A 21,760-nucleotide genomic window follows, 5' to 3' on the forward strand; every position below is an offset into this window, starting at 1 on the left:
GACCTGTATGAGCAATTTTAATCCCTCCTCAACATTCTTTGTGAAACATCTTGGAAGTTAAAATGGAAGTTTCTTATTCGATATAGAAATGTTTTTGACAAGAGTAGTTAGAAGAAGCCCTAAAGCAGGTAGATTTGAAGTTTTTCCCCAACACCCCCAAATCAAATTGGCGAAAACGAAATCAAATCAAATTAGAAGAAGGAGAGGGACAATCCAATTAGGCAGCTTCATGTGATATACCTTACAAATGATATTTTGTTTGAAAGGTAATTCCAATGGTGCATTATTCATTCATGGTAATTGCAGAATTCTTGTTTGCAGATCAACAGATCATCTATAATTTTGTCATAATTTTTTTTTGAAAGCTCCATCTTTTACACCTGAAAGACTCTATCTTTGACACAGATGCTTGATGATAGTGCAAATAATTCTTTGACAGTTCTTTCTTTGCCCTTGAATTTACAGCTCGCATCGACGGACTGGTGAAGGCCTTGATAATGAAGCACTTGCACTCAAACCTATCTTAGGTTCGATGCTTGGCAGGATTTATCACAACCCCCAAATCACAGAGGATTGCAGCAAATTTTACAGTTGTGGGCTTCTAAGAACATTTATGATCAGGATACTTTTGATGCACTAAGGAATGAGATGCTTGGTGGACCATCAAGTAATTCTTTTACAGGGCTTCCAAAAGACTTATCCACTGCTTCAGCAGATTCAGCAGCAGGTAGGCAGTAGGCTTCTGTGTTGTGTGTATGTCTAGGGCCTAGGCTACTAAATTTTAGTAGCCTATACGTTAATTATCTTTTTCTTTATCTTGAATGCAGGATTGCCACCACAAACAACAAATCATAACGTATTTCCATGGCAGCCGGATACACAAAGCTCTGTTTCCAGTTCCCACGATCAAGATCACCTTGATAAACATGCAGTTCCTGGCCAAGGCATGCCACTGTCTCTGCCATCCCATCAATTTCTTCTAAATTCAGTCCCTTCTGTTGCTTTTCCCGGGTCCATGCCTATACCATCTTCCGTTCAACCAGCAAACCAACAACCCACACCCCATTTACTGTTAGGTCAACCCGCTAGTAGCGGTGAGAAGTTGCCGCTATATCCGTTGTTCCCACCTGGTCTTATTCCTCAGATGGTCAGAAAGATGCAGATTGCAGTGGTGTACCATACTCGCCGATGAGCCCTTTGGATATTCCAACCGTTATACCTCCATCCACTGTTCCTCAGTCAGAAATTCTTGAGAGAGTGTCGAAATTCTTCAAGGAGATTGGAGAAGTTAACCCTTCTGAAGGGCCCTTTCATGATTCCGATGGTAGGGATGAGGATGATTATGAAAGAGAGCCTGCAGAGCACAAGGGTGGAGCTTGCATTCCTCCACCCCCAAACCTGCAGATGGACCCCGAGACAAGGGCTTATGCTGATGGAAGTGTAGATAGAAAGAGTGGCTCGGGAAGGTTTGGATAAGGGGCCACAACTAATCCAAATGAGTGCAAGAGCTTCAGCAAGGTGTAAAACAGATCTGCTGGGAGTTGGAAAAGGGCAGCTTCTTCTTCCTTTTTCCATTTTTCGAGTTTTTCTTTTCTTTTCGATGATGTATTCTGGGTGTCAGCATGAACTTTTGGTTAATGTTAACACATGTAAGAAATAGTACCGCAAGCATTTTACCTAACAGATAAATTAAGAGTCTTTTAATTCATGGAAAGTTTCCCTTCATCTATCTATTGGACATTTTGTACTTGGATTGGATCCTACGGGACAATTCCAGCTTCTCCGCTCTCTTCGACGAGAGAGGATTCTCGCTGAATCCTTTTAGTGAGGACCAGAGATCTTCCAATCACATCATTTTATCGTGCATCGTACGGTTATTTTTTATTAGATACTGTTTATATTTAATTTTAAATAAAAAAATTTACAATAATTTCTGATCGTACGATATATGATAAACAGATGTGATTTAAGTATCTCTGAAATCCCCACAAAAAAAATATCCAGTGAGGATCTCACTGCCCCAAAACCCATGCCAGGCGGCAGTCCCCTCAGCATTTATGCATCTTTTACTATGTAATATTTTATTTATCTATCCATTAAAATCATTTTATTTATCAAAACAATCCATTATTTACTATGTAAAAAGATACATAACCGTAAGATGATAAATTTTCAATCATGTAATGAGAAAAATAAACATGAAACGCTAAACTATAAGTTTCAAAATAGATTTCTCTAATAAAATGTGGGAATGCTGAGTACAAGTGATATTTTAACACTAGCTGACAATTCACACATTAATTTTTATGTTTTATACACTTTCGTTAACTTTTTAATATTAATTTTTTTTAATTTATTAAATTTAACGGTTAAAAATAAAATTAAAAAAATATGTGAAAAGTACAAATAAGGGTACTACTGTCAGAGAAGTATTCTATCCCAACAAATGATGTTAAAATGATTTTTATCGAATTCGCAACCGACAATACACAAAGGTAAAATTTCGAAAGGCAGAGCCTCTCAACGCTCCAATCTTTTCCCCCCAATCACGTTTTGGCGTTGGCTTTCGCCCAATCCATGGCAAGTTGGAGGTTAGACTCACATTTCCCATTTCTCACTTTCCCAATTTTCACATTCCCTTTGCTTCCTTTCCGTTACTCTCTCTCCTTCCCCTCCATTTTTTTTACTCTCTCTCCCTCTCTACACACTCTCCTCACTCCACTTCCTGGACTTCCTTTCTCTCTCCTTGATCCAAAAACCTAACTCAAATCCAGGTTTCATTCGATCCAATTTGCTCTCGAATTGGATCGGTTCCGTGTTCTTCTAACCTGGGTCCAATCCAATCCCATCCCCTTTTTTATTTTTTTCAATTTTCCAGATTTGGGTTTTTTTTATTCGATTTGCAGGTTTTTGGCCAAACAAGAAAAAAAACGCAGGTTTTTTTTTTCCCATCAGATTTGTCATGTAATTTTGGGACTTAGCTGCCACTGAGCTCATTTGACACTGACCCGAAAACAGAGGATTTGTGTTTTGAAGCTTTGATTAGGCCATGGAGAAACGCATCGAGACAGAAGCTAGCTCGTTTTTGAGGTTGTCTTTCTATCTGTCCTACTTTGTTTTCTTTTGGGTTTATGTTAATTTTTAGAAAGATTTTAGCTTGATGATTACAAATGTAAGCAAAGGACATGTTTTATATGTTAATGTGTATACATGTTGCGAATTTTCTATGCGTTGAATCGAAACATTGTCGATTGATTTCCTCAAGTCTTGTTGTGTTTGAAATTTGAATGCAGTTTGTCCGCGGCCTTGTCGTATGGGGCTGCTTCCATGGCGATGGTTTTTATCAATAAAGCAGTTATTATGGAGTACTCACATTCGATGACCCTTCTCACAATGCAGGTTTTACTTTAACAATTCGAATATCGGTCTTCTAATTCCATGAGCATGAGATGTCCTTCCTTGATTGTTCACAAGGACCTGTCTTTCGATTCTTCGTTGTCTTAGTAATTTGCTAGTGTTTTATGCTTGGTTTTGCATAATGAGCCTTCCTTCGTTTCTTTATTGTCTTAGCAATTGGCAACTGCTTTGCTTATATATGTTGGTCGAAGATTGGGATACACGAGATCAAGAGGATTAGAAATGTCCACTGCGAAAAAGCTTCTCCCTGTGTCGCTTTTCTATAATGCTAATGTGGCGTTTGCGTTGGCCAGTTTGAAGGGAGTTAATATTCCCATGTATATTGCAATCAAAAGACTCACACCGCTTGCTGTGCTTGTAGCTGGATTCTTCTCAGGGAAGGAGAGACCCTCAATACAGGTTATTACAGTTAACGATAGGATTAGTTATTCTTCTTTTTTCTTTAGTATTAGTGTAAGTAAAAACGAAACTTGTTCTGTAACAAGAGCAAAATACTTTTAGTCTTCAAAACATATGATGTAAAAATTCGGAAGAAGCCTACACGATTTGACTAACACTGTAAGCGTAAAATGGAAGCTGGATTTACATTATTCTTTGCTACGCTTTCTCTTGGTTTGGGCTTAGCGGTCTGCAATTCATAAGCTAAGATATTTTGGACGATTCAAATTATAACGGACATGTCATTTTGTCGGTGCTTGAAATGTCTTCATGATGACAGCTTTGACCTGCTTGTTCGTAAATAAGATAATTAATCGATATTTGGTATCCATATTAGGAACAATATATCTTGAGACATAACGATAGCTTCCTTATTAAGTGAAGATAAGGGACGCTTGATTATAAATAATCAGGGGTCGTAGTTTTTGTTAAAAATGCAAAGTTATTCAGAGAAGATGAGAAATATAGTGTGAAAGTCCTGACAAAAAGCATTTTCATTACCACTAAATTTGGTGATACCGAGTCCTATTTAGTTGTTCTTTTCCTCTCTTTCATGTTTTAGGTTTAACAGTACTCAGTTCTTTCATGTTTCAGGTGTGTCTTTCAGTAATACTGACTGCAGTAGGGGTTCTGATAGCTGCACTCGGAGATTTTTCGTTTGACCTTTTTGGATATAGCATGGCCCTCACTTCCGTCTTTTTCCAGGTAAGGTGATGATGTTTTTGTTCATCCACGGTTCTGTGTTATACTTGTTTCAAATGGTATGTTATGGTAATTAAGCTCATACAAGCACTTCATTTTTTATTCAGACCATGTACCTTGTGTTGGTGGAGAAATCTGGTGCTGAAGATGGGCTATCATCAATTGAGATCATGTACTATAACAGCTTTCTATCTCTTCCGTTTTTGATGCTTCTCATAGTAGCTACTGGAGAATTTCCAAATTCGTTATCATTACTAGTTGCAAAGGTCAGAACTTAACCTTTTCTTTGTTTATATATTCTAATTCATTCCTCTTTATTTATTTGGGACTCTTTGTAGATCATTGACTGCTTAAATTGATCGACAAATGAATTACTGTCTTTGACATCTACTACAAGACATTTCTTATCCAAATTATCGATAAAAGAAGACTTGATAACTAGTAAATAGCATAAAATCATGTCTATAATGGCTTTAAAATTATGAATTCCAGTTGGAAAAAGCAATGCGTTGCTGCCTGCCCATATAGTTTGTAAGTAACCGTGCAAAGATAAAAGAAGACTTGATAACTAGTAAATAGCATAAAATCATGTCGATAATGGCTTTCAAATTATGAATTCCAGTTGGAAAAAGCAATGCGTTGCTGCCCGCCCATATAGTTTGTAAGTAACCATGCAAAGATTTCTTCGGGGACCTGGGGCTTATTGCCGTGGCACTGAGTTGCTGTTCTTCTTTCTGAAAACGTTCATACTTTATATGACTGATATGTAATTTTCTTTATTTGCAGAGTAATTCCTTATACTTTTTGGTGATCCTCATTCTTTCATTTATTATGGGCATTGTTCTCAACTTCACCATGTTCTTATGTACGATAGTCAACTCCGCTCTAACAACCACCATCGTTGGAGTCCTAAAAGGAGTTGGGTCGACGGTATGACTGAACTTCCTCTTCTTTTTCGTAGATTAAATGACGATTGTGGAAATTAAGTTTTATTTCATCTTATTGTGATACAAATATTTGTGAAAATTTGTTTATACGGGTTTCGTTGTTTCACAGACCCTCGGTTTTGTACTACTGGGTGGCGTGCAAGTACATGTTTTGAATGTGACTGGACTGGTTATCAACACAGCCGGCGGAGTTTGGTATTCGTTTGCCAAATATCAACAGAGGAAGAGCAAGCCCGCAAAGCGGATTGCAGATGTGGAGGCTCATCGGAAATAAAATTACGAGTGCATCTCGGGTGGGGGGAAGGAGGGGGGATTCGGTTTTAATCACGAAATTGCCATTTTTTTATGTAAATTTTGGCTATGGTGTGGGTTTGCGGGTTTGGACCCGACATGGGGACGTAGTGTGGACTTGTGGGGTTTGGCCATGTCCTGTTCTTGGGGTAGAGTAATGTCTTTGCCTATCGAGGTTCGTCGTATTAGGCCTGGTACAATTTATTGCGGCCGATTTAAACGGATGTGGTTTTTCTTTAGGGTTAACGGCTTCAGTAGTTGGGCACGTTCATTTTCGTTACATAGATAGTGGGTAATATGTAAGTACGCTTAGTGGTATTGTTGTTGAAAACGAATGTTTTTTTTTAATATTGCTTTAATTTCATTTTGAAAAGAGAACAAACAAGAGTTCTTTTTCTTATTTTTTTTCTCGCATAAATATATGGTATTAAAATTTTTAGTATATCTCTTTGTTTACATGACAAATTTTTCAATCTGTCGCAACACACATGCATGAATACTTGTTGATACAAATAGATCGCATATGGTTACTAACCGTAATAGCTACTTTCTGTTTTTACTTTTTGCTTCCATTTCCATCAAACGTGGCAATTAGTTCTTCGAATGACAATTACACACGGTAGGATGTGGTGGCTATATCATGAAGGGTGATTGTTAATTTAGTCCTTGAATTATCAGCTCAGTGAAAATTAGGTTGCTAAATTATTTTTTCAAAAAAATCAATCCTTAAATTATAAAAATATGTCAATTACATCCCTAATATTATATTTGAAGCTACTATATTCAATTTTTTCGTCATTTAAGTCATGTTACTCGCATGTGATACACATTGGAGGGTAAATTGGTAATTTTCATAAAGAAACAGTGTATGGAGTACTTTAGAGGCTAAATTGGTAGTTTTTCATAAAAAAATTGTGTAAGTTCATTTTGAAGGGTAAATTAGACATTAGATTCACAACCTTGATGAAAAATTGGATAAAATAGCTTTAAATATGATAGTAGAGATAAAATTAACAATTTTTAATGAATTTAGAGACTTATTTTACTGACAAAATAATTCAAAGACCTAATTTTCACTGAGGTGGTAATTCAAGGACTAAATCGGCACTTTACTCTATCATGAATAGTAAAATGTAGATTATGACTAATCCTGCTTTTTAGAATATGAAGGATGGATGCTCTTTCTTTTTGAGAAAAAAATGGACTGATAATGTCACATCATTGTGTGTGAATGAATTGATTAGGTCCTCGTATGATCGTATCGTACGAATTTGGATGCATTTCTTGACTCTACTAAATCTTGAAATTTAGGTATTACAGAAAGCGAATACCATCGTCCATGTTTCAGGAACGATTATTATCCGTTGAGAAGAAAAGTCTTCCAGGATTCAGGATCTCTGAATGGATCTTCCGTCTCCTCCATACACATGCACTTGTTTTCCTGTTCGTTCTAATGCAAATTTCAGACTCTCAGATCAATGATTTCTTCGTTTTTCTCCCATGCTTCAATAATTGCTTGTGGCTGTGTAAAATGTTGATTGAAATTACTATTTGTTATTTTTTTGTCCTAATAATACAATCGATATCAAGGGAGCGGGTTTTCAAATTGTGAAACCTGGATGCATAAGAGAATGTACTTAACTAATTGAGTTACAATTCTCCCACACTATTGGTTTTTTATTTAATTTGACTTTATTATAGTTCGGTTTGGTTCGCGGATTAGCGGCTCGGGTATGAGTACATGATTGAGATCCTTCGTACCCGAAACTCAGCAATTACAAGTACAACATGCTCTGGATTCATCCGGAGTGTAAAATGTTTAGTTACTTTATGTAGTATGATTGATTTGAATATTTTTTTTAACAGAACTTTTGCAGGGTGAAAAAGTGGATAAAGTTCTCGTGAATAATACGATGATGGTTAAGGTAAAAAGAAATTTCAGGTCCGTATTTCACACAGTTCGTTCTGAATTTGATTTCTGACGTTAGTAAATTATACAGTGATGATAAAAAAAAATTAAAATGCATATGTAAGTTTTTTTAAGCTCCAAAAGACTACGCGATCAACAAGGGATGTGTTAATTGTATATCACACACCAAATATCTTGTACAGATTGTGTATAACTACCGTGGTGTTTTTATTTCTGTTGTATAAAGATGATAATGTAAGCAAATGATTGAATTCCAAGTAGATTGTCTGTCACACCAATAAGAAAACATAAACCGAATTGTTGACTCCCACTCAAAAACCATACCATAATTTTAACATAGATGTTATTCTACAAATATGCACGTAAATTAACATTTAAATAATAATTTAATCATCAACTTTCATGTCATTTAGTTTATAAAATTTGGTCTACACATTTAGTCTCCCTAGCATTACCCTTCTACATAAGTTGGTAATTTGTATTTACATTTAGTCTCCTGAACATTACCCCTCTACATAGGTTGGTAACTTGTATTTACATTTATGAACTAATCCCTTAATATCCATTGTTAGAGTTGTACCAACAAGACGATAATGATTTATATGAAACAGATTTATCAAAAATTGGTGCATCGGTTGAATAATATAATGTAATATGTAAGGTTCTTTTCACATGACATTACATTGTTAGACAGAAGTCTTCGAAAATGGCGAACCTCAGTGATCCTAATATCCTACTCATCTTAATTATTAATCAATGATCTCCAGAACTGTGACCTCTTTTGTAATTTTGTTCAGAAACATTTAAGTCTAATGAACTTGAAGAAAATGATTTTAATTCCTTATTACTGGATTTTGTTTGGTTTGCATCAGTTTTAAATATTGGCCCTTGGCCACCGCTCCCAGCATACCATATGCTTTCTTATGCTTTAATTTTGGTTTTTCTTGAGTAGAGAGTACTATATGTGAAAATTGGAAGGAAGACCATGTTTAGCATATCTGGAACACAAAACGGTTTTCACGTGTTATAACATAAGTAGTGAGGAAATAGTTTTTATGAATAGGTCCATATGTTATAACATCTGTAATTTGTTAATACCATGTGACAATGCAACGACATTTGAAAGATAGGTAGAGGAACAAGAATTTACAAAGGATTCACAGTGAAAGATAGGTTTCTTCAACAATTTGGACTATTGGCTGAGAGTTTTGATGTGAGCTAGTCATCTTCTGGCTCCATTGAGAAGTCTGGCTCTTCAGGTTTTAGCAACTTCGGCAGCTGAACATCCTTGGTCTTTTGAGCTCCTCTCCTAGTGTTTGCAGCAAACCTTGAAGCCAAAATTGTGACACCAAGATTCTGTCTCACTTGGAAAGTATTCGAAGTTTCATTACTACTAGAAAACTCTTCCTTTTCTTCTTCTGTATCATCAGCCTCTTCGTCGTGTTTGTCGTAATTATACGAGAATGACTCTGCCATGCTAAGGTTCTTCGCCAACGTTCTCTTCTTGAACCGCCGCCACGCTACCTGAATGAAGCATGCAGCCCAGGTCCTCCAATGGTAGGAGTAGAAACGAAATGTGTGTTGTAACTTCTTGCTGTGGAGGCGCCTAAACTGATTCGAGACGAATTTGAGGTCTTCTGCTCTCAGCGCAAAGGCTTCTACTTCGTCGAAGGATTTAACAGTTCTTGTGGAAGAAGGCAAGTTGAGGGTTGATTTGGGAAGCAATGCCCAAGCAAGCAACTCTTCTCCACAAAAATCGCCGGGCCTCAAAGTGATTGAGTTGAAGAAACCTGTCCTGCCTCCATTTGTTGTGGAGCTCTCTAGTTTCCCTCGGATAATGAAAAGCATCTCTGTGACAGGGTCGCCTTCACGAACAATGTACGTGCCCTGAGTACTTAAGGATGATACCAAACGCTCGCACATGGCGTCAAGCAGTTGATCGTCCATCTGTGCAAAAAATGGGACCTGAAGATAGACACAATTGAAGCGAAAAGCGTTACTCATTAGTATTTGCTTTACTATGATCAATCAGTATCAACATTCCTGTCACATGATCAGAGAAGGCACTTACGCGTCGAACAAGATCTAAACACAAGTGGCGTCGGATATCTCGACGAAGATCAGTAGGCAAGGCATGTAAGATGGATTCTTCATCAACCCCTCGAGTAGCAACCCACTTGTACTGCACGAATCGCCTTACGCGCTCTTGCAGACCTTGGGGGAGTTGACGGTGTCTCATCCACTCCTCTGTGTCTCGCCGCTTAAGCCTCCACTCCTCAAGTCTCAACGTGATCGATTGCAAATAGGTCTGCATTATATCGAAAACATATCTTTCACAAAACTAAAAAAATCACTTAACTGTTTTAAACTGCAGAAAAGTAAACAGATTTCATCATCCGCACCTGCATATTTCCGATTAAGTGAGCAAACAGAACCAAACCCAAGATTGCAATTAGTATTGCAAACGACGTTTCCCCAATAAATGTGCTTGTACTCAAATTCTGACCATAGGAGCTGAGATATATTAAAACAGATTATATTAGAATCTGCAAATGTTGATCAAATTTCAGATTATATCAGAACCATGTACTGATGATCATACCTCAAGTTCTGTAAACCCCACCAAAGACAGTAGAAGTACTTCTCAAGAAACCCCGTGGAGACGACATTTTTCGTCAATGCTTTTGCAAATATGCCATAGTTGAAATTGGTGCTGGTTTCCGGATTGCAGTTACTAAACACTTGAGTACTGTTCAACCACGTCCGGCGGTTATCATTGTTCAAATTACCACAATCCAAGTAGCTGAGAAAACACTTCATGGGGCTGAATTCATTTTGGCATTCAGACCTCCAGCACGTTGCATACCGTTCGATGGACAACAAGTACCACGATGCCCCTAAGATCTACAACGACAAACATTGTTCTAGCATTCGTTACTGCGAGTTCTGAAGGGCAATTTGAATTAAACTGGTAAATTGCATGTAAACAAAAGAAGCTGCATTACATACATGACTAGCTAACATGTAGAGTGCGAGATTATACGCAGCCCCCGCCCAGGCGGTCTTTGTGACCACACCATTGGCTTTGATGATCTGAGAGCTTAATGGGAAAATAAGATAGAGTCTAGGAACATACTGAAGAAGTACAATCAGTACAAGGGCATTATTGGTAGCATGTGAGCTTCTAACTGCAGGTATAATAAACCATATCACAATCTGCAAAAAAAGAATATAAGAAATAGCATTGTTATTTCCAGAACTGTTGCAGGAACTAATAAAATCGAAGAAATCGGATTAAAAACAGAGAAAAAAGTTTGCGATAAACAAATCATGATGCGCGTTGTTGTCTAAAATTACCATACAGAACGAAAAATCTTGAGGAGATCATAGAGAGTTGAAAAAAGAAGTAGCATATATCAATGTAAAGATATAATTACGGTGATGATTATTGCACCTGAGGGAGAGGCAGTGTAGCTATGAGATCTATGAAGAAATCCGTTCTCAAATACCTTCGAGCAATCTTCTTTGGATCCGTAACAAGCTCACCCCTCCCGAAAACTCTTGAACTCGGGGATACATAAGCTGTCCTTAACTTAATGAACATGTGTAACAGATAGAACATATCCGCGAGAGTGCGAAAAAACGTCACAACAATTCCTAAATTCAAATCAGTTGTCATACAAGATGAACTACCGTCATTTTGCACCGAAGGGAGGTAGAAAAAAAGCGGATCAACGAACAATGCTACCAAGCAAGAAAAGAGAAAAACCCTGTTCCATTGCAGGAAAATGTCACTTCCCGGATCAAGAATTTGCTTCTTACGTGGCTCCTGGTTCTCTGAGAAAACCTTAAAACTCCCAAATCTCGGAGTTTTATTAGTTCGAACTCCGGTAGTAGTACTAGTACCACCATCAGGAATTAACAAGGGTGCTGCTGCTGATATTTTGTATGCAGATAGTGGCTCTTCTGGTTTTTGGATGTCACTTTTTTCCCGGGAAAACTGAACATCTTTCTTATCATGATCATAAAACCTGCAATTATGAAATTAAACACAATAATTAAGAAAAATTAAAAATAATAATGGAGAGTAAATTGTGAAATATGAAATTGATATTGTAAAATGGAGACATTACCTTAATACCTTGTCTTTCTTCAACTCCATGCTTGTAAGTTTGATAACATCAATATGCATCACATGCAACTAAAGGATCCAAAACGTGAAATGAAGAACAAGAGAGAAAAGTAAAAGTTTAACGACAGCATAGTTTATGGGAAACATTTCCAAAATCCAAACAAATATATGTGTATAAATATATATTAAACGAGCGTTATTCTTCACTAATTCTATCTAAATTACAAAGAAGAGATTGGAACTTAGGTCAAGAGAGAAATGCATTGCACTAGTCAACATGGCCAAGCGTCTGCAAATCTAAATGAATATAAAAGTGAAAAGTTGAGAGAGAGAGAGAGAGAGAGAGGTATGAAGCTTGGTCCACGGCTGAAACTTTGGGACGAAAAGATGTGCAGAATCTGGGGGAGGGAGAGAACATGAAGGACATGAATGTTTCGATTAAAGAAGTGGAGTGTTGCGATTAAAGACGAGAGAAATATATATTAAATTCTACGTTAGTAGATAGAAACTGCTAGCCATGATTTTTCTTCACACATTTTGGTTGACTTTTTCTTTCACCAATTGAAATTGGTTGAGGAGGGAAGTGCACGATCCAATTGTGTCAAATTATTGATTAAATACTAATAAGGTCTTTTGATAATTTAACCAGATCTGAAATGCAATCCCAGCTTCACTCGAATCAAGAAATTATGAGGGTAAAGTTGATGTCAACTACAGAACTTTATATAATTTCCAAGTTAAAAGTTTAAGGGTTCTTGAAAGTGATTTTTCACATCGTCATAGCAGTACATTATACTTTAATTGAACACTGCCGGTTTAAACATTACCAGTACCACTTAAGTATCAACGTAGCCCCGCTTTTTACAAAGCGTTTCCACTAAGAGCAAACGCATGGCCAAAAAAGAAGACTAGAAGCATTGATGGAGTTAGATTGTGACTGAAAAAGATGTTGGTGGAGTTGTCACAATTAAAAACGTCTTGTCTAGTCGTTTACTATGTTCAACAATGAAGGTGTAATTGGTGCTCCAAAATGGCTATCGTACTTTTACGCATTGAAATCATATTGAAATTTGATTGAATAAGATCATCTTCAAAGAAGATGTCAAATCATAGGTGGAATTCTATGTAATCAAATTTGAAGGTAGGAGTGAGTTGCAATCGATATGTCAATCTTATGTGAATTGGCATATGAGTTTTCATATGTCAAATTTGAGATATAAAAAAAGGTGATGTCAATTTTTTTTAATTATTTTATTATATAGATCCTATTAATGCACAAATTATAGATATTGAAAAATGTATTTTAATTGATTTCTTTTTAAAATGGGTCTTACAAATATCATTTATAACAAATAAACATATTGGTTGGAAAAAGAGAAAATCTGGCATTGCCACATCAGCTATCAAATTAACATTTGACATTTATCTTTTAACATTTCATTTGGAGATGCTCGAAAGACAGGTGAACGGATGGCATTGTTGAAAGGCTAGACAGTAGACCAATAATGTGACACGTGTGTGCAATAACAATGCAGCATTGTGATGCTTCTTATGTTGGTGGCATGAACAACCCCATCTCCATAAAAATCATTAATTAATTCACCTTACAACTCTATTCGAAAGGTCATTATCTGTTTGGAGAGTGTCCGCCCATCAAAATATAAAAAGATTTTACATTTTGAAATTTAAATTATTATTTTTAATTAGAAGAAAATCAAACTTAAAATTTTGAGTGCGCAAATAAATGTTCTAAATTATTTGAGTTACAAGTTTCTTGTCATGCAAGTGGTCTTTTACTATAGTGGTGAAAATGTGTTATGCTCTTATATGACAGCGTAAATTTGAACTTCGTCAGTAGCTAATCTAACATCTAACTTACTAATGATGTTGCTCAACTCACAAAAAAAAAAAAAAAAAAAAAAAAAATGAATAGAAAAGGTTTCTTGTCATCCCCAAGTTTATATTAGATTTTGAATGTGACTACCATCTTGCATTAGGAGGAATTTTTCTTTGCGAGAAAACAAAAACTCGAACACGCCATCACTTTTTGGACTCGTACATAAAAATATGGTGTCGTTTGGATTGGATTATATTGGAGATTCAAGGTCTATTTAACATACAGATAAACGATTTTTCGTTTTACGGATTCGAGATGAAAAAAGCCTTATCCTTTCGTATATTGTAAATTGTGTTAAGTGAAACACAATTTGCTTTTGTTTTACATTAAATTGAATATAGTGAGGCGTACATTCCAACCAAATACTAAACACCAAACAAACACAGCTGCAGGCTTTGCATTGGAGACCATAATCGAATATATTATCGCGCGCTTTCACCAACCGGTTATATTTAAAGAAAGATAATGAAAATGATTTGAAAATTTTGAATTTAACAATAAGGACAAAATAAAAGATAAAGTGTATAGCACCAGTATTAACTTTTTAGTGTAAAAATATGATTTTTCGTTAAAGTAAACAATACCAGAAGTTTTTCGTTAAAATTCCCTTATATTTATCGCACTCTTTTACCAACTGAACTGCAAACCTTTTAAGACACAATAAACCACATCCTTTTTTCTTTTTTGTAAAATCAAATTTATTAGAAAAAAAAAATTTCTATTAAAATTAATCTCAAACTGCGGGCAATTCAACGGTGAAAATTTTACAGGATTGGCCTGAAGATTTATAATTGCAATGGTGCGTCACGCATAGGGAGATTACCAAATATTTCAACACCCTTAATCTTTTTAAACTGGAAAAACTAGAATATATCTATTCTATTCTATTAAGAGAAGAGTCCTTGTCAACCTTTTTTCCCCTTTTTTTCAATTTTACCCTTACTTTTCAATACACAATATTTACATGAGGACAAAATAATAATTTTGTACCTTTTGATAAAATTGCAATCATATTCCTATTATACCCTCTCTTTTTTTTTAAATAAAATGACAATCATATTCTTATTTTTTTTATTTTGTCCTCAATTTTGATGTACAATATTTACATAGGAATGACAAAAAATAATAATTATGTAATATTAAGATAAAATATGCATTTCTTAAAAGAAATTGTCCCACCATCATTTTTTCATACTTTTTTTTTAAATTTTAAAAACTAATCACACTTCTTAATAAAAAAACACAAACAATAAAATGAAATTGTTCATACACACACAAAGTGTGATCATCGGCTAGTTAGCTATAAAATCATCCGCCACGAAAACAAGAGGTTAGGATTTCGGTGTGGTCGAGATTTCACTTGGAACCAAATTTGTTTCTGTACTTTTGTATCCAATTGAAGTTCAAAGGCAAGAATATGGGTGTTGGGTCTAAGAAACGATAGTCACTACCAAATCTCTAAAAAGTGGCGTCACGTATGCATACGCAACGACTCAATTATATATAAAGTTCAAGAAGAAGCAAAATCCAAACAACTCTTTCGTTTATGAACAACCCAACTTCTGTAGAACAGATGTGAGTACCTGCATAAACATTCGACGCGTAACCCACTTGCTCAATCCTTTTAAGTAAGAGTTAAACAAATGCCACTATAGTAGTTTGAGGGAGGCGCATTGCTACCGACGAAGTTCAAGGAAAATAGAAGCTCTGCAGATAGCAGGCTGGGATCCACAACTATTCAAAAATTGAAGATCCCAGTAGCAGGGCAGTGAAGAAATCCCCGGGAGAGTGCAGAAACACAAAATTGAAGCTCTAGCCGGCTGGGACCGACAACCATTCAAAATTGAAGATCCCAGAGCAGGGCAGTAGTGAAGCACAACAATCCCAGGGGCCAAGGGAGTGCAGAAGAACAAAACCAATGAAGCAGAAGAAGCAGACGACACCTCAACACAAAAAGCAAAGAAAAAAGCATCGAGTTTTAGCAGCATTCTCAGAAACACTCTTAAACAAAGTTATAATGTTTACGACTTTACCTTTAAGATCCTTATCCCTACGCCTATTTTGCAAAGATAAATAAAACCAGCTAGAGTTAAGAAAGGAAGGAACTTAACCAAATCAGAGAGACAGTAGAGGCTGAGGGCGTCCCCCAATTTAAACATAGTTGTGCTGATGTCCAAGCAAACTAAACAACACTTAATCCCAGTATATCTTCTAAAACAACGCCAGGTAGCCATGTATGGACTCCTTAACTCCTGCTTCGGCGGCGATCCTTCAGACCATTGCTGCAAATATTCAGCACCCAGATGTCAGAGGACAAAGCAGCAATGCCAACCTTACTACTGGCATGCTCTACCATCCAAGTCTTGGAACAGTAACTAATGTAAGCATGCATAGGACATATACCATCATGGCATGAATCAAATGGAAAGTCATCCTTCCAACACAACCAGTTTCATGCTGTAGAACTAGGGTTTAACAATTTTGCAAAAACACAGTTAAGGAACCTCACCCATTGGCATAAGGCAACTCCTCCCGCCCACGGTACGGTGGGGACCTGCTGCGGCTGTTCCCACGTGGTGTCAAACTGCGACGTCTTGGGGATCTCCCTCGTGGACTGTAGCTCCTGTTTAACAGTAGAGAGATGTCAAAAGGTATTATATAAGAGAAATCATCTCCAACCTAGATTAACAGCTAGTATAAGATATGTTTGTGAACTTGCATCCAGAAAGCCAGCTTTCAATACCAAATACACCAGAACACAAAACTTGTTTGATAACTACCCACCTAACTACCGAGAGAAAAATAAAATGAATTTTTAAGTAAGGAATATCTGGCAAAATGACTTCACCTGCGACCATAACTAGGACTTCTGCGATAGCGAGGAGGGGTGCGGCTACGACGCCTTCCACCACCACCACCACCACCACCACGTAGACGGCATTCACGAGCAAAATGCCCAGGCTCACCACACTCATAGCACTTCAAATCAGAACCGCCAGAGCGGCCACGACCACCTCCACCACGACCACCACCACCACCTCTAGAGTTGTGTGAAAGCTCAACTCTCCAGTTATTCTTACCTGCTCCAGAAAAAATCTATACATTTTACATCTCGCAAAAGTTAAAACACCGGAAAACAAAGAGAGAAAAATAGCATATAAACTACCCAACGAAAAGGCTGCTCTAAATGAGTTAAAATAAAACCATCTTACGAATCACAAACAAGCTGAAAATATAATTTCAAGGAAGGCATGAGACCGTCTCTTTCCATTAGGAAGGGACAGCTTGCCAACATATTTTTCACTATTTACTAGTTCAACAAATTCAGAACCAAAGACCTACCAATGAATACATAAGTAAAAGGATTAACAGAAAAAATAAAGAGAAAAAAACGGTGCATCATAAAAAGCAAGACCACAAGTCACACTTCTAGATGAGGAAAACATAATGCTCACAACTCAAGCAACGGTGTCAATATTGTTCTACTAAATTACACAATTATATGATGAGCATTAGTTTGATGGAGAAATCTCACATTGCAAAAACTTCGGAAATTCAAACTAAGGTGACCCACGTTATATAAATAAAAAACCTTGACCTAGTTGAACACGCATAATTCATGAAAAACCAAATGTTCCTTAAGGAAGATTTTAACATGCATCTCGAAAGAGAAACCCATCATTCATTGTTGAGCTCAATTATGCTTCTTCACAAACACAAAGTTGTTCATGAACTTATGCTTCTCCCTTACGGCGGATTCAAATGATATAAACTAGCTACGAAAACCCCATATAAGCAATCAACAGCCCAATCATAAACATACCATCTAATCCACGGATTGCGTCCTCAGCGTCTCTAATATCATCAAAGTCAACAAAAGCGTAACCCGGTGGTCTCCGAGCAACCCACACGCTGCAAAATCAACAATCATCCTCCATAAAAATAACAAAACTTTAAGCATTTGCGAGTAAAGTAGACGAAAAGGTCAAAAATTTAACAGCAAAGTACCTTCTAATATTTCCAAAAACACGAAACTCGTCTTCGAGATCTGCCTCGGAAACTCGAGGACTCAAGTTTCCCACGTACACACGAGACATTCTTCGATACAAGCTGTGAAATCACAAGCTAAAAAGCATTAGCAAAGAACAAATTCTGCAATTTTAATCAGAAATTAACAGCGATTGATACCAAAATTTAGAGATTTGGGGGATTAAGAATCGAACTGAATAGAAGGGATGAAAGGGGAAAGAGTGAGAGAGAAAGAGAGAGATCTGAACCTTGAGCGGTGCCGAGTAGACGGAGAGAAACCCTAGCAGCAGCTCCTTTACTCGGTTCGACTTTTTGGGGATGGGTCACTGAGGTTTTGGAATTTATATAAGAGGCTAATTGATTAACGACCCCTATAAAGTTTAAAATCTTGAATTGGCCCCTCCAAATTTGTTTTTGCTACATAGGCCCTCAGAAAAATTTGTAGATGCAGTCTCACTCAGCTAAGCGAGTGGGACTGCACCTCTTTCGTGTAATACATTTCTCTTTCCCATTAAGGAGCAAAATCTTCTATCTTCCTAACGTAACATTATTTCACCGAACAAACGTCATAACTAGAATAGCTCTTCTTTTTTTATTATCAAATAAATATCACCTCTAGAAAATTCATTCAATTTGAAGACTATTTAGTCATTCATCTAAATAAAAAGAATTAATGTTTTATCACAAGGATGCTACTTGTTATCATAACTATCAATTTGGTTGACATGTATAGATTGGTAATAACTGATCTTTAAATCGAATTAGTTTTTTTATAAACTTCTTTAAAAGATGATAAAATGAACAGTTTGAAATTCGATAAATGAAATAATTTCACGTCAGAGAAAGAGAACTTTCCTTTTTAATTAGTAGGAATGATGAAAGTATTATCTAAAAATTATACAGAGTGCAGTACCCAAAAGCGCCTTTGCCAATGTCCACCTCTCACGGATCAACTACGATGGTGCTTTCGATGCGTGTTTGGGGATTAGGGGTGTTCGAGTGGTGGTAAGGGAACCGGAAGGGGAGTTCTCTGGCAGGCTTGTTGGTTTCGACAGATGTCCTCACTCGATCATGTTTAGACACCAGCATGTTCGGAAGGTTTGTGCTTAAAGGAGGACACTACAGATGGATTGTTACCAGTCAAGGCCCTTAAAGAAGGAGACTGCAGATGGATTGTTACTTGTCGAGGCCCATAAAGGATGACACTCCATTGTTGAGACACCGCTTTTTTTTATTATTATTAAAAATGAACTAGCTGGTAGCTTCGTCACGGCAATTCACTTTTTCAAGGTCAGGAAAGACTCACATAGGTATTTCAGTCTCTCTCTGGCCACCATTGTGCGATTCACCATTTCCAGGAGTTAAACCCAGGACGTGTCGTGTGAAATACGAGTTTGGAATTCATCTCCAACCATTGGATCCCGTGGTGGTTATTGTTGAGACACTCCTTTACTTTCTCCCATCCCTTGCAGAATGTACAAGTACAAAAGTTAAGATGGATAGCTTTAGTTAATTGCAAGTGGTGGATTGTTTGAGCTGATGGTTGAGTTTTTTTTAATTCATTGTGTCTCGAAATTAGACTCTCCCTCTCATCTTTAACGTTGATTAATGTAAATATTATTTATACTAAAAATTTCTTCATCGGCAATTCAAATTTCCAATCGAATAACATAAGAGAATCGAGAATCATTTTAGTATGTTGCACACATGTGTACACTTCCATATCCTCCAATGAGGTTTTTTATTTCTCGGAATTGAGATTTGGATAAGACGAACTAATCTAATCTATTGAGCATAACATGCACATAGTTGGTCAATAAGATTTTGTAGGGCTTGATTGGACGAACCACCTTCTTGAACCACACGCCAAGCTACTCTTCCCAAAGCTTGTGCTCTCTCCCTTGCATCCCTTCCCTTCTGTCCTTCCATCAATTCTCTCACTCCTTCACAAACTGCCTGCCTCGAAACCTCAATTCCTGACCCCAAATCATGGCTCTTTCTAATGCCAAGTCCAGCCCCAAGTCCTTCGGCAATAAGCTTGGCATTCAAAGACTGCTCAGCTATCATAGGCCAAGCCAAGATTGGCACTCCGGCTGATATACTTTCAAGCACTGAGTTCCAACCACAGTGACTAAAAAACCCTCCGACTGCTCGGTGTGATAGTATTTGGCGCTGGTCAACCCATTCCCTTACTATCAATCCCTTACCTTCAAAGTTAAGTTTTAAAATATTAACATAACATTAATGTAAGAAATTGTTATTGACACTCCAAAAATCTTATTTTGCACTCTAAACTTTCTATAATTAGAAAGAAAAATACACTTGTAAGAAGTGTAGAATGAGATTTTTGGAGTGCTAATAACAATTCCCTTAATGTATTGGATTCAAAATTATTGACAAAAGTCACAAACATATCAGAATTTGGACATGTAGATTGAATAATCAAAAAAAAAAAAAAATCAAGTGATATAAATAAAAATAAAAAGGTGTGCGGAAATCATTTCTTTTAAATAAACTTTAAAACTATATCTAAAAAATATTCTATCTAATACCGTTACTCTTTAAAAATACATGATTCGATATAATAAGGAGAATACTGAAATTTCATATCATAACAAGGTTTACCTTTCATCCTCTCTTCAAGTCCATTTGTTGGAGACCACGTGGTTGATCGAACCACCAATAAAAATGGAACCCCAGCCTCCTCCAAGCCCAAGCCGACTTCATCAAGTTGAGCATCTGACAAGTCTGCTTGCGTGCCGAACGAGACATATAGCACAGAGCCTAGAGTCACTTGGTCATTGAGCCATTGCATTAACTTGCTGGGTTGGTTGTGGCTGATGTGTTTCTCAACACCTTCAACTTTGTCATACAACAGCAAAGGTCCCAAACACCAAGCTCTAGCTCCATTTTCATAGAAAGCTTCAAATGAAGAAACAGTTCCGCTCTCTATCTCCTCAAAGCTGTTCACAATAACCCCCCAACTATTGATGTCAGCTTCTCCCACAGCGTCTATGAATTGAGAAAAAGGGTCCTTCTCATCAGTTGCTTGAATGAGTTGAGCAGGTAATTCCGAGACACTTAGATCAAAGGGAAGCTTGAGACCTGGCAACTCTATGGGGTCGAAAACCGACTTCCCCTTCGTGTGTGGCATGTGCACGCACACAGCTTTGGATATAGCCATTGATAAGACCCCCATGCCATGAAAAACCAACCTAGGGACCCCAAAGGATCTGCATGAAGAGAGAGTCCAACCCAAAAAGAAGTCAGAGATGACACAAATGGGAAGGGATTTGGATTCCCTCATTCCTTGTAGGACTTGTTCGAAAGGGGTTTGGAGTTTTTTGGTGGCCATGAGGAAAGGGACATAGAAAGCCATGGATGGAAGTTGGGAGGTGTTTTCACAACCTTGAGGAAGGCCATCGATGGTGGGAAATGGGATTTCAATCAAGTCTATATCTTGGTAGTTTGCTAGGTGTTGGGCAACTGATTTTGCATTTGATGGAGTTGTGATGATGGACACCTTGATTTTCCGGTGGGAGAGAGCTTTCGAGAGGTCCAGTAATGGAAGAGTGTGGCCGTAAGCCATGAAAGGGAAGATTACTACATAGGGAGTTGATGGTGCTGATGCCATGGTTTGATCTCTAGTTAATTTTCTCTTACCAGAGGTTCTTGTATATGTAGCGTAGATACATTTATAGATCTAGTAACTGTCGTAAGGTGTGTTATGCATATCGTATAGGGATGGCAACGGTTTGGTTTGGGGACAGAAATATTATATCCATCCTTATAACCACGAAAATTAACCATACTCATAATCACAAAAGAACCATCGGGGATTATCCATAATCATATCCACCGGGTAATGGATTTTTAATCGGTTATCGGTTAGATCCATCTTTGTCAATAAAAATAAATTATATTCATTCAATTGACGCACTATAAATTTTAGTAGATACTAATCCTACCATTAAATA

General features: G+C 37.0%; 5 protein-coding genes across 5 annotated transcripts; 2 read left to right on the forward strand and 3 right to left on the reverse strand.

Moving 5' to 3' along the window:
- The first annotated feature begins 26 nt into the window (after positions 1-26).
- LOC103953598 lies at positions 27-1,749 on the forward strand. Its single transcript, XM_048582101.1, has 2 exons — positions 27-727; positions 828-1,749. Exons 1-2 carry the CDS (start codon positions 649-651, stop codon positions 1,190-1,192), a joined length of 444 nt encoding a protein of 147 aa, XP_048438058.1. The 5' UTR covers positions 27-648; the 3' UTR covers positions 1,193-1,749.
- A 759-nt stretch (positions 1,750-2,508) lies between these two features.
- On the forward strand, positions 2,509-6,195 carry LOC103957528 (UDP-galactose/UDP-glucose transporter 7). Its single transcript, XM_048582096.1, has 7 exons — positions 2,509-3,090; positions 3,294-3,399; positions 3,571-3,816; positions 4,450-4,560; positions 4,665-4,823; positions 5,344-5,487; positions 5,614-6,195. The coding sequence occupies exons 1-7, from the start codon at positions 3,050-3,052 to the stop codon at positions 5,776-5,778; spliced, it is 972 nt and encodes a 323-aa protein (XP_048438053.1). The 5' UTR covers positions 2,509-3,049; the 3' UTR covers positions 5,779-6,195.
- Positions 6,196-8,861: 2,666 nt separating this feature from the next.
- On the reverse strand, positions 8,862-12,587 carry LOC103953596 (probable cyclic nucleotide-gated ion channel 14). Its single transcript, XM_018649007.2, has 7 exons — positions 11,859-12,587; positions 11,180-11,756; positions 10,735-10,941; positions 10,328-10,629; positions 10,128-10,239; positions 9,797-10,033; positions 8,862-9,690 (listed from the first exon to the last, which is right to left on the reverse strand). The coding sequence occupies exons 1-7, from the start codon at positions 11,915-11,917 to the stop codon at positions 8,944-8,946; spliced, it is 2,241 nt and encodes a 746-aa protein (XP_018504523.2). The 5' UTR covers positions 11,918-12,587; the 3' UTR covers positions 8,862-8,943.
- Positions 12,588-15,843: 3,256 nt separating this feature from the next.
- Positions 15,844-18,160, reverse strand: LOC103953595 (serine/arginine-rich splicing factor RSZ22). The gene is made up of 6 exons (XM_009365356.2): positions 18,032-18,160; positions 17,763-17,864; positions 17,578-17,666; positions 16,603-16,834; positions 16,264-16,377; positions 15,844-16,036 (listed from the first exon to the last, which is right to left on the reverse strand). Exons 2-6 carry the CDS (start codon positions 17,849-17,851, stop codon positions 16,000-16,002), a joined length of 561 nt encoding a protein of 186 aa, XP_009363631.1. The 5' UTR covers positions 17,852-17,864; positions 18,032-18,160; the 3' UTR covers positions 15,844-15,999.
- Positions 18,161-19,429: 1,269 nt separating this feature from the next.
- On the reverse strand, positions 19,430-21,532 carry LOC103953594 (UDP-glycosyltransferase 73B4). The gene is made up of 2 exons (XM_009365354.3): positions 20,409-21,532; positions 19,430-19,990 (listed from the first exon to the last, which is right to left on the reverse strand). The coding sequence occupies exons 1-2, from the start codon at positions 21,415-21,417 to the stop codon at positions 19,569-19,571; spliced, it is 1,431 nt and encodes a 476-aa protein (XP_009363629.2). The 5' UTR covers positions 21,418-21,532; the 3' UTR covers positions 19,430-19,568.
- Between the last annotated feature and the right edge of the window lie 228 nt (positions 21,533-21,760).

Source organism: the organism of the source record quoted next, unplaced genomic scaffold, assembly GCF_019419815.1.
Source record: "Pyrus x bretschneideri cultivar Hongxiangsu unplaced genomic scaffold, Pyrus_bretschneideri_v1 Contig1, whole genome shotgun sequence".
Classification (NCBI taxonomy): domain Eukaryota; kingdom Viridiplantae; phylum Streptophyta; class Magnoliopsida; order Rosales; family Rosaceae; genus Pyrus; species Pyrus x bretschneideri.

What these genes read in the sequence shown, in the direction of transcription:
- LOC103953598 (XM_048582101.1), top strand. Translation starts at nt 649, where the DNA reads ATGCTTGGTGGACCATCAAGTAATTCTTTTACAGGGCTTCCAAAAGAC. An exon ending in TTCAGCAGATTCAGCAGCAG is followed by an intron (nt 728 to 827) that starts GTAGGCAGTAGG and finishes TCTTGAATGCAG; the next exon opens with GATTGCCACCACAAACAACA.
- LOC103953594 (XM_009365354.3), bottom strand. Translation starts at nt 21,417, where the DNA reads ATGGCATCAGCACCATCAACTCCCTATGTAGTAATCTTCCCTTTCATG. An exon ending in ACTTGAAGAGAGGATGAAAG is followed by an intron (nt 19,991 to 20,408) that starts GTAAACCTTGTT and finishes TTAACTTTGAAG; the next exon opens with GTAAGGGATTGATAGTAAGG.
- LOC103953595 (XM_009365356.2), bottom strand. Translation starts at nt 17,851, where the DNA reads ATGTCTCGTGTGTACGTGGGAAACTTGAGTCCTCGAGTTTCCGAGGCA. An exon ending in GTTTTTGGAAATATTAGAAG is followed by an intron (nt 17,667 to 17,762) that starts GTACTTTGCTGT and finishes TTGATTTTGCAG; the next exon opens with CGTGTGGGTTGCTCGGAGAC. An exon ending in AGTCCTAGTTATGGTCGCAG is followed by an intron (nt 16,378 to 16,602) that starts GTGAAGTCATTT and finishes ACTGTTAAACAG; the next exon opens with GAGCTACAGTCCACGAGGGA.
- LOC103953596 (XM_018649007.2), bottom strand. Translation starts at nt 11,917, where the DNA reads ATGCATATTGATGTTATCAAACTTACAAGCATGGAGTTGAAGAAAGAC. An exon ending in TCTACATGTTAGCTAGTCAT is followed by an intron (nt 10,630 to 10,734) that starts GTATGTAATGCA and finishes TTGTCGTTGTAG; the next exon opens with ATCTTAGGGGCATCGTGGTA. An exon ending in ACTTAATCGGAAATATGCAG is followed by an intron (nt 10,034 to 10,127) that starts GTGCGGATGATG and finishes GATATAATGCAG; the next exon opens with ACCTATTTGCAATCGATCAC.
- LOC103957528 (XM_048582096.1), top strand. Translation starts at nt 3,050, where the DNA reads ATGGAGAAACGCATCGAGACAGAAGCTAGCTCGTTTTTGAG. An exon ending in TCACTTCCGTCTTTTTCCAG is followed by an intron (nt 4,561 to 4,664) that starts GTAAGGTGATGA and finishes TTTTTTATTCAG; the next exon opens with ACCATGTACCTTGTGTTGGT. An exon ending in TATCATTACTAGTTGCAAAG is followed by an intron (nt 4,824 to 5,343) that starts GTCAGAACTTAA and finishes CTTTATTTGCAG; the next exon opens with AGTAATTCCTTATACTTTTT.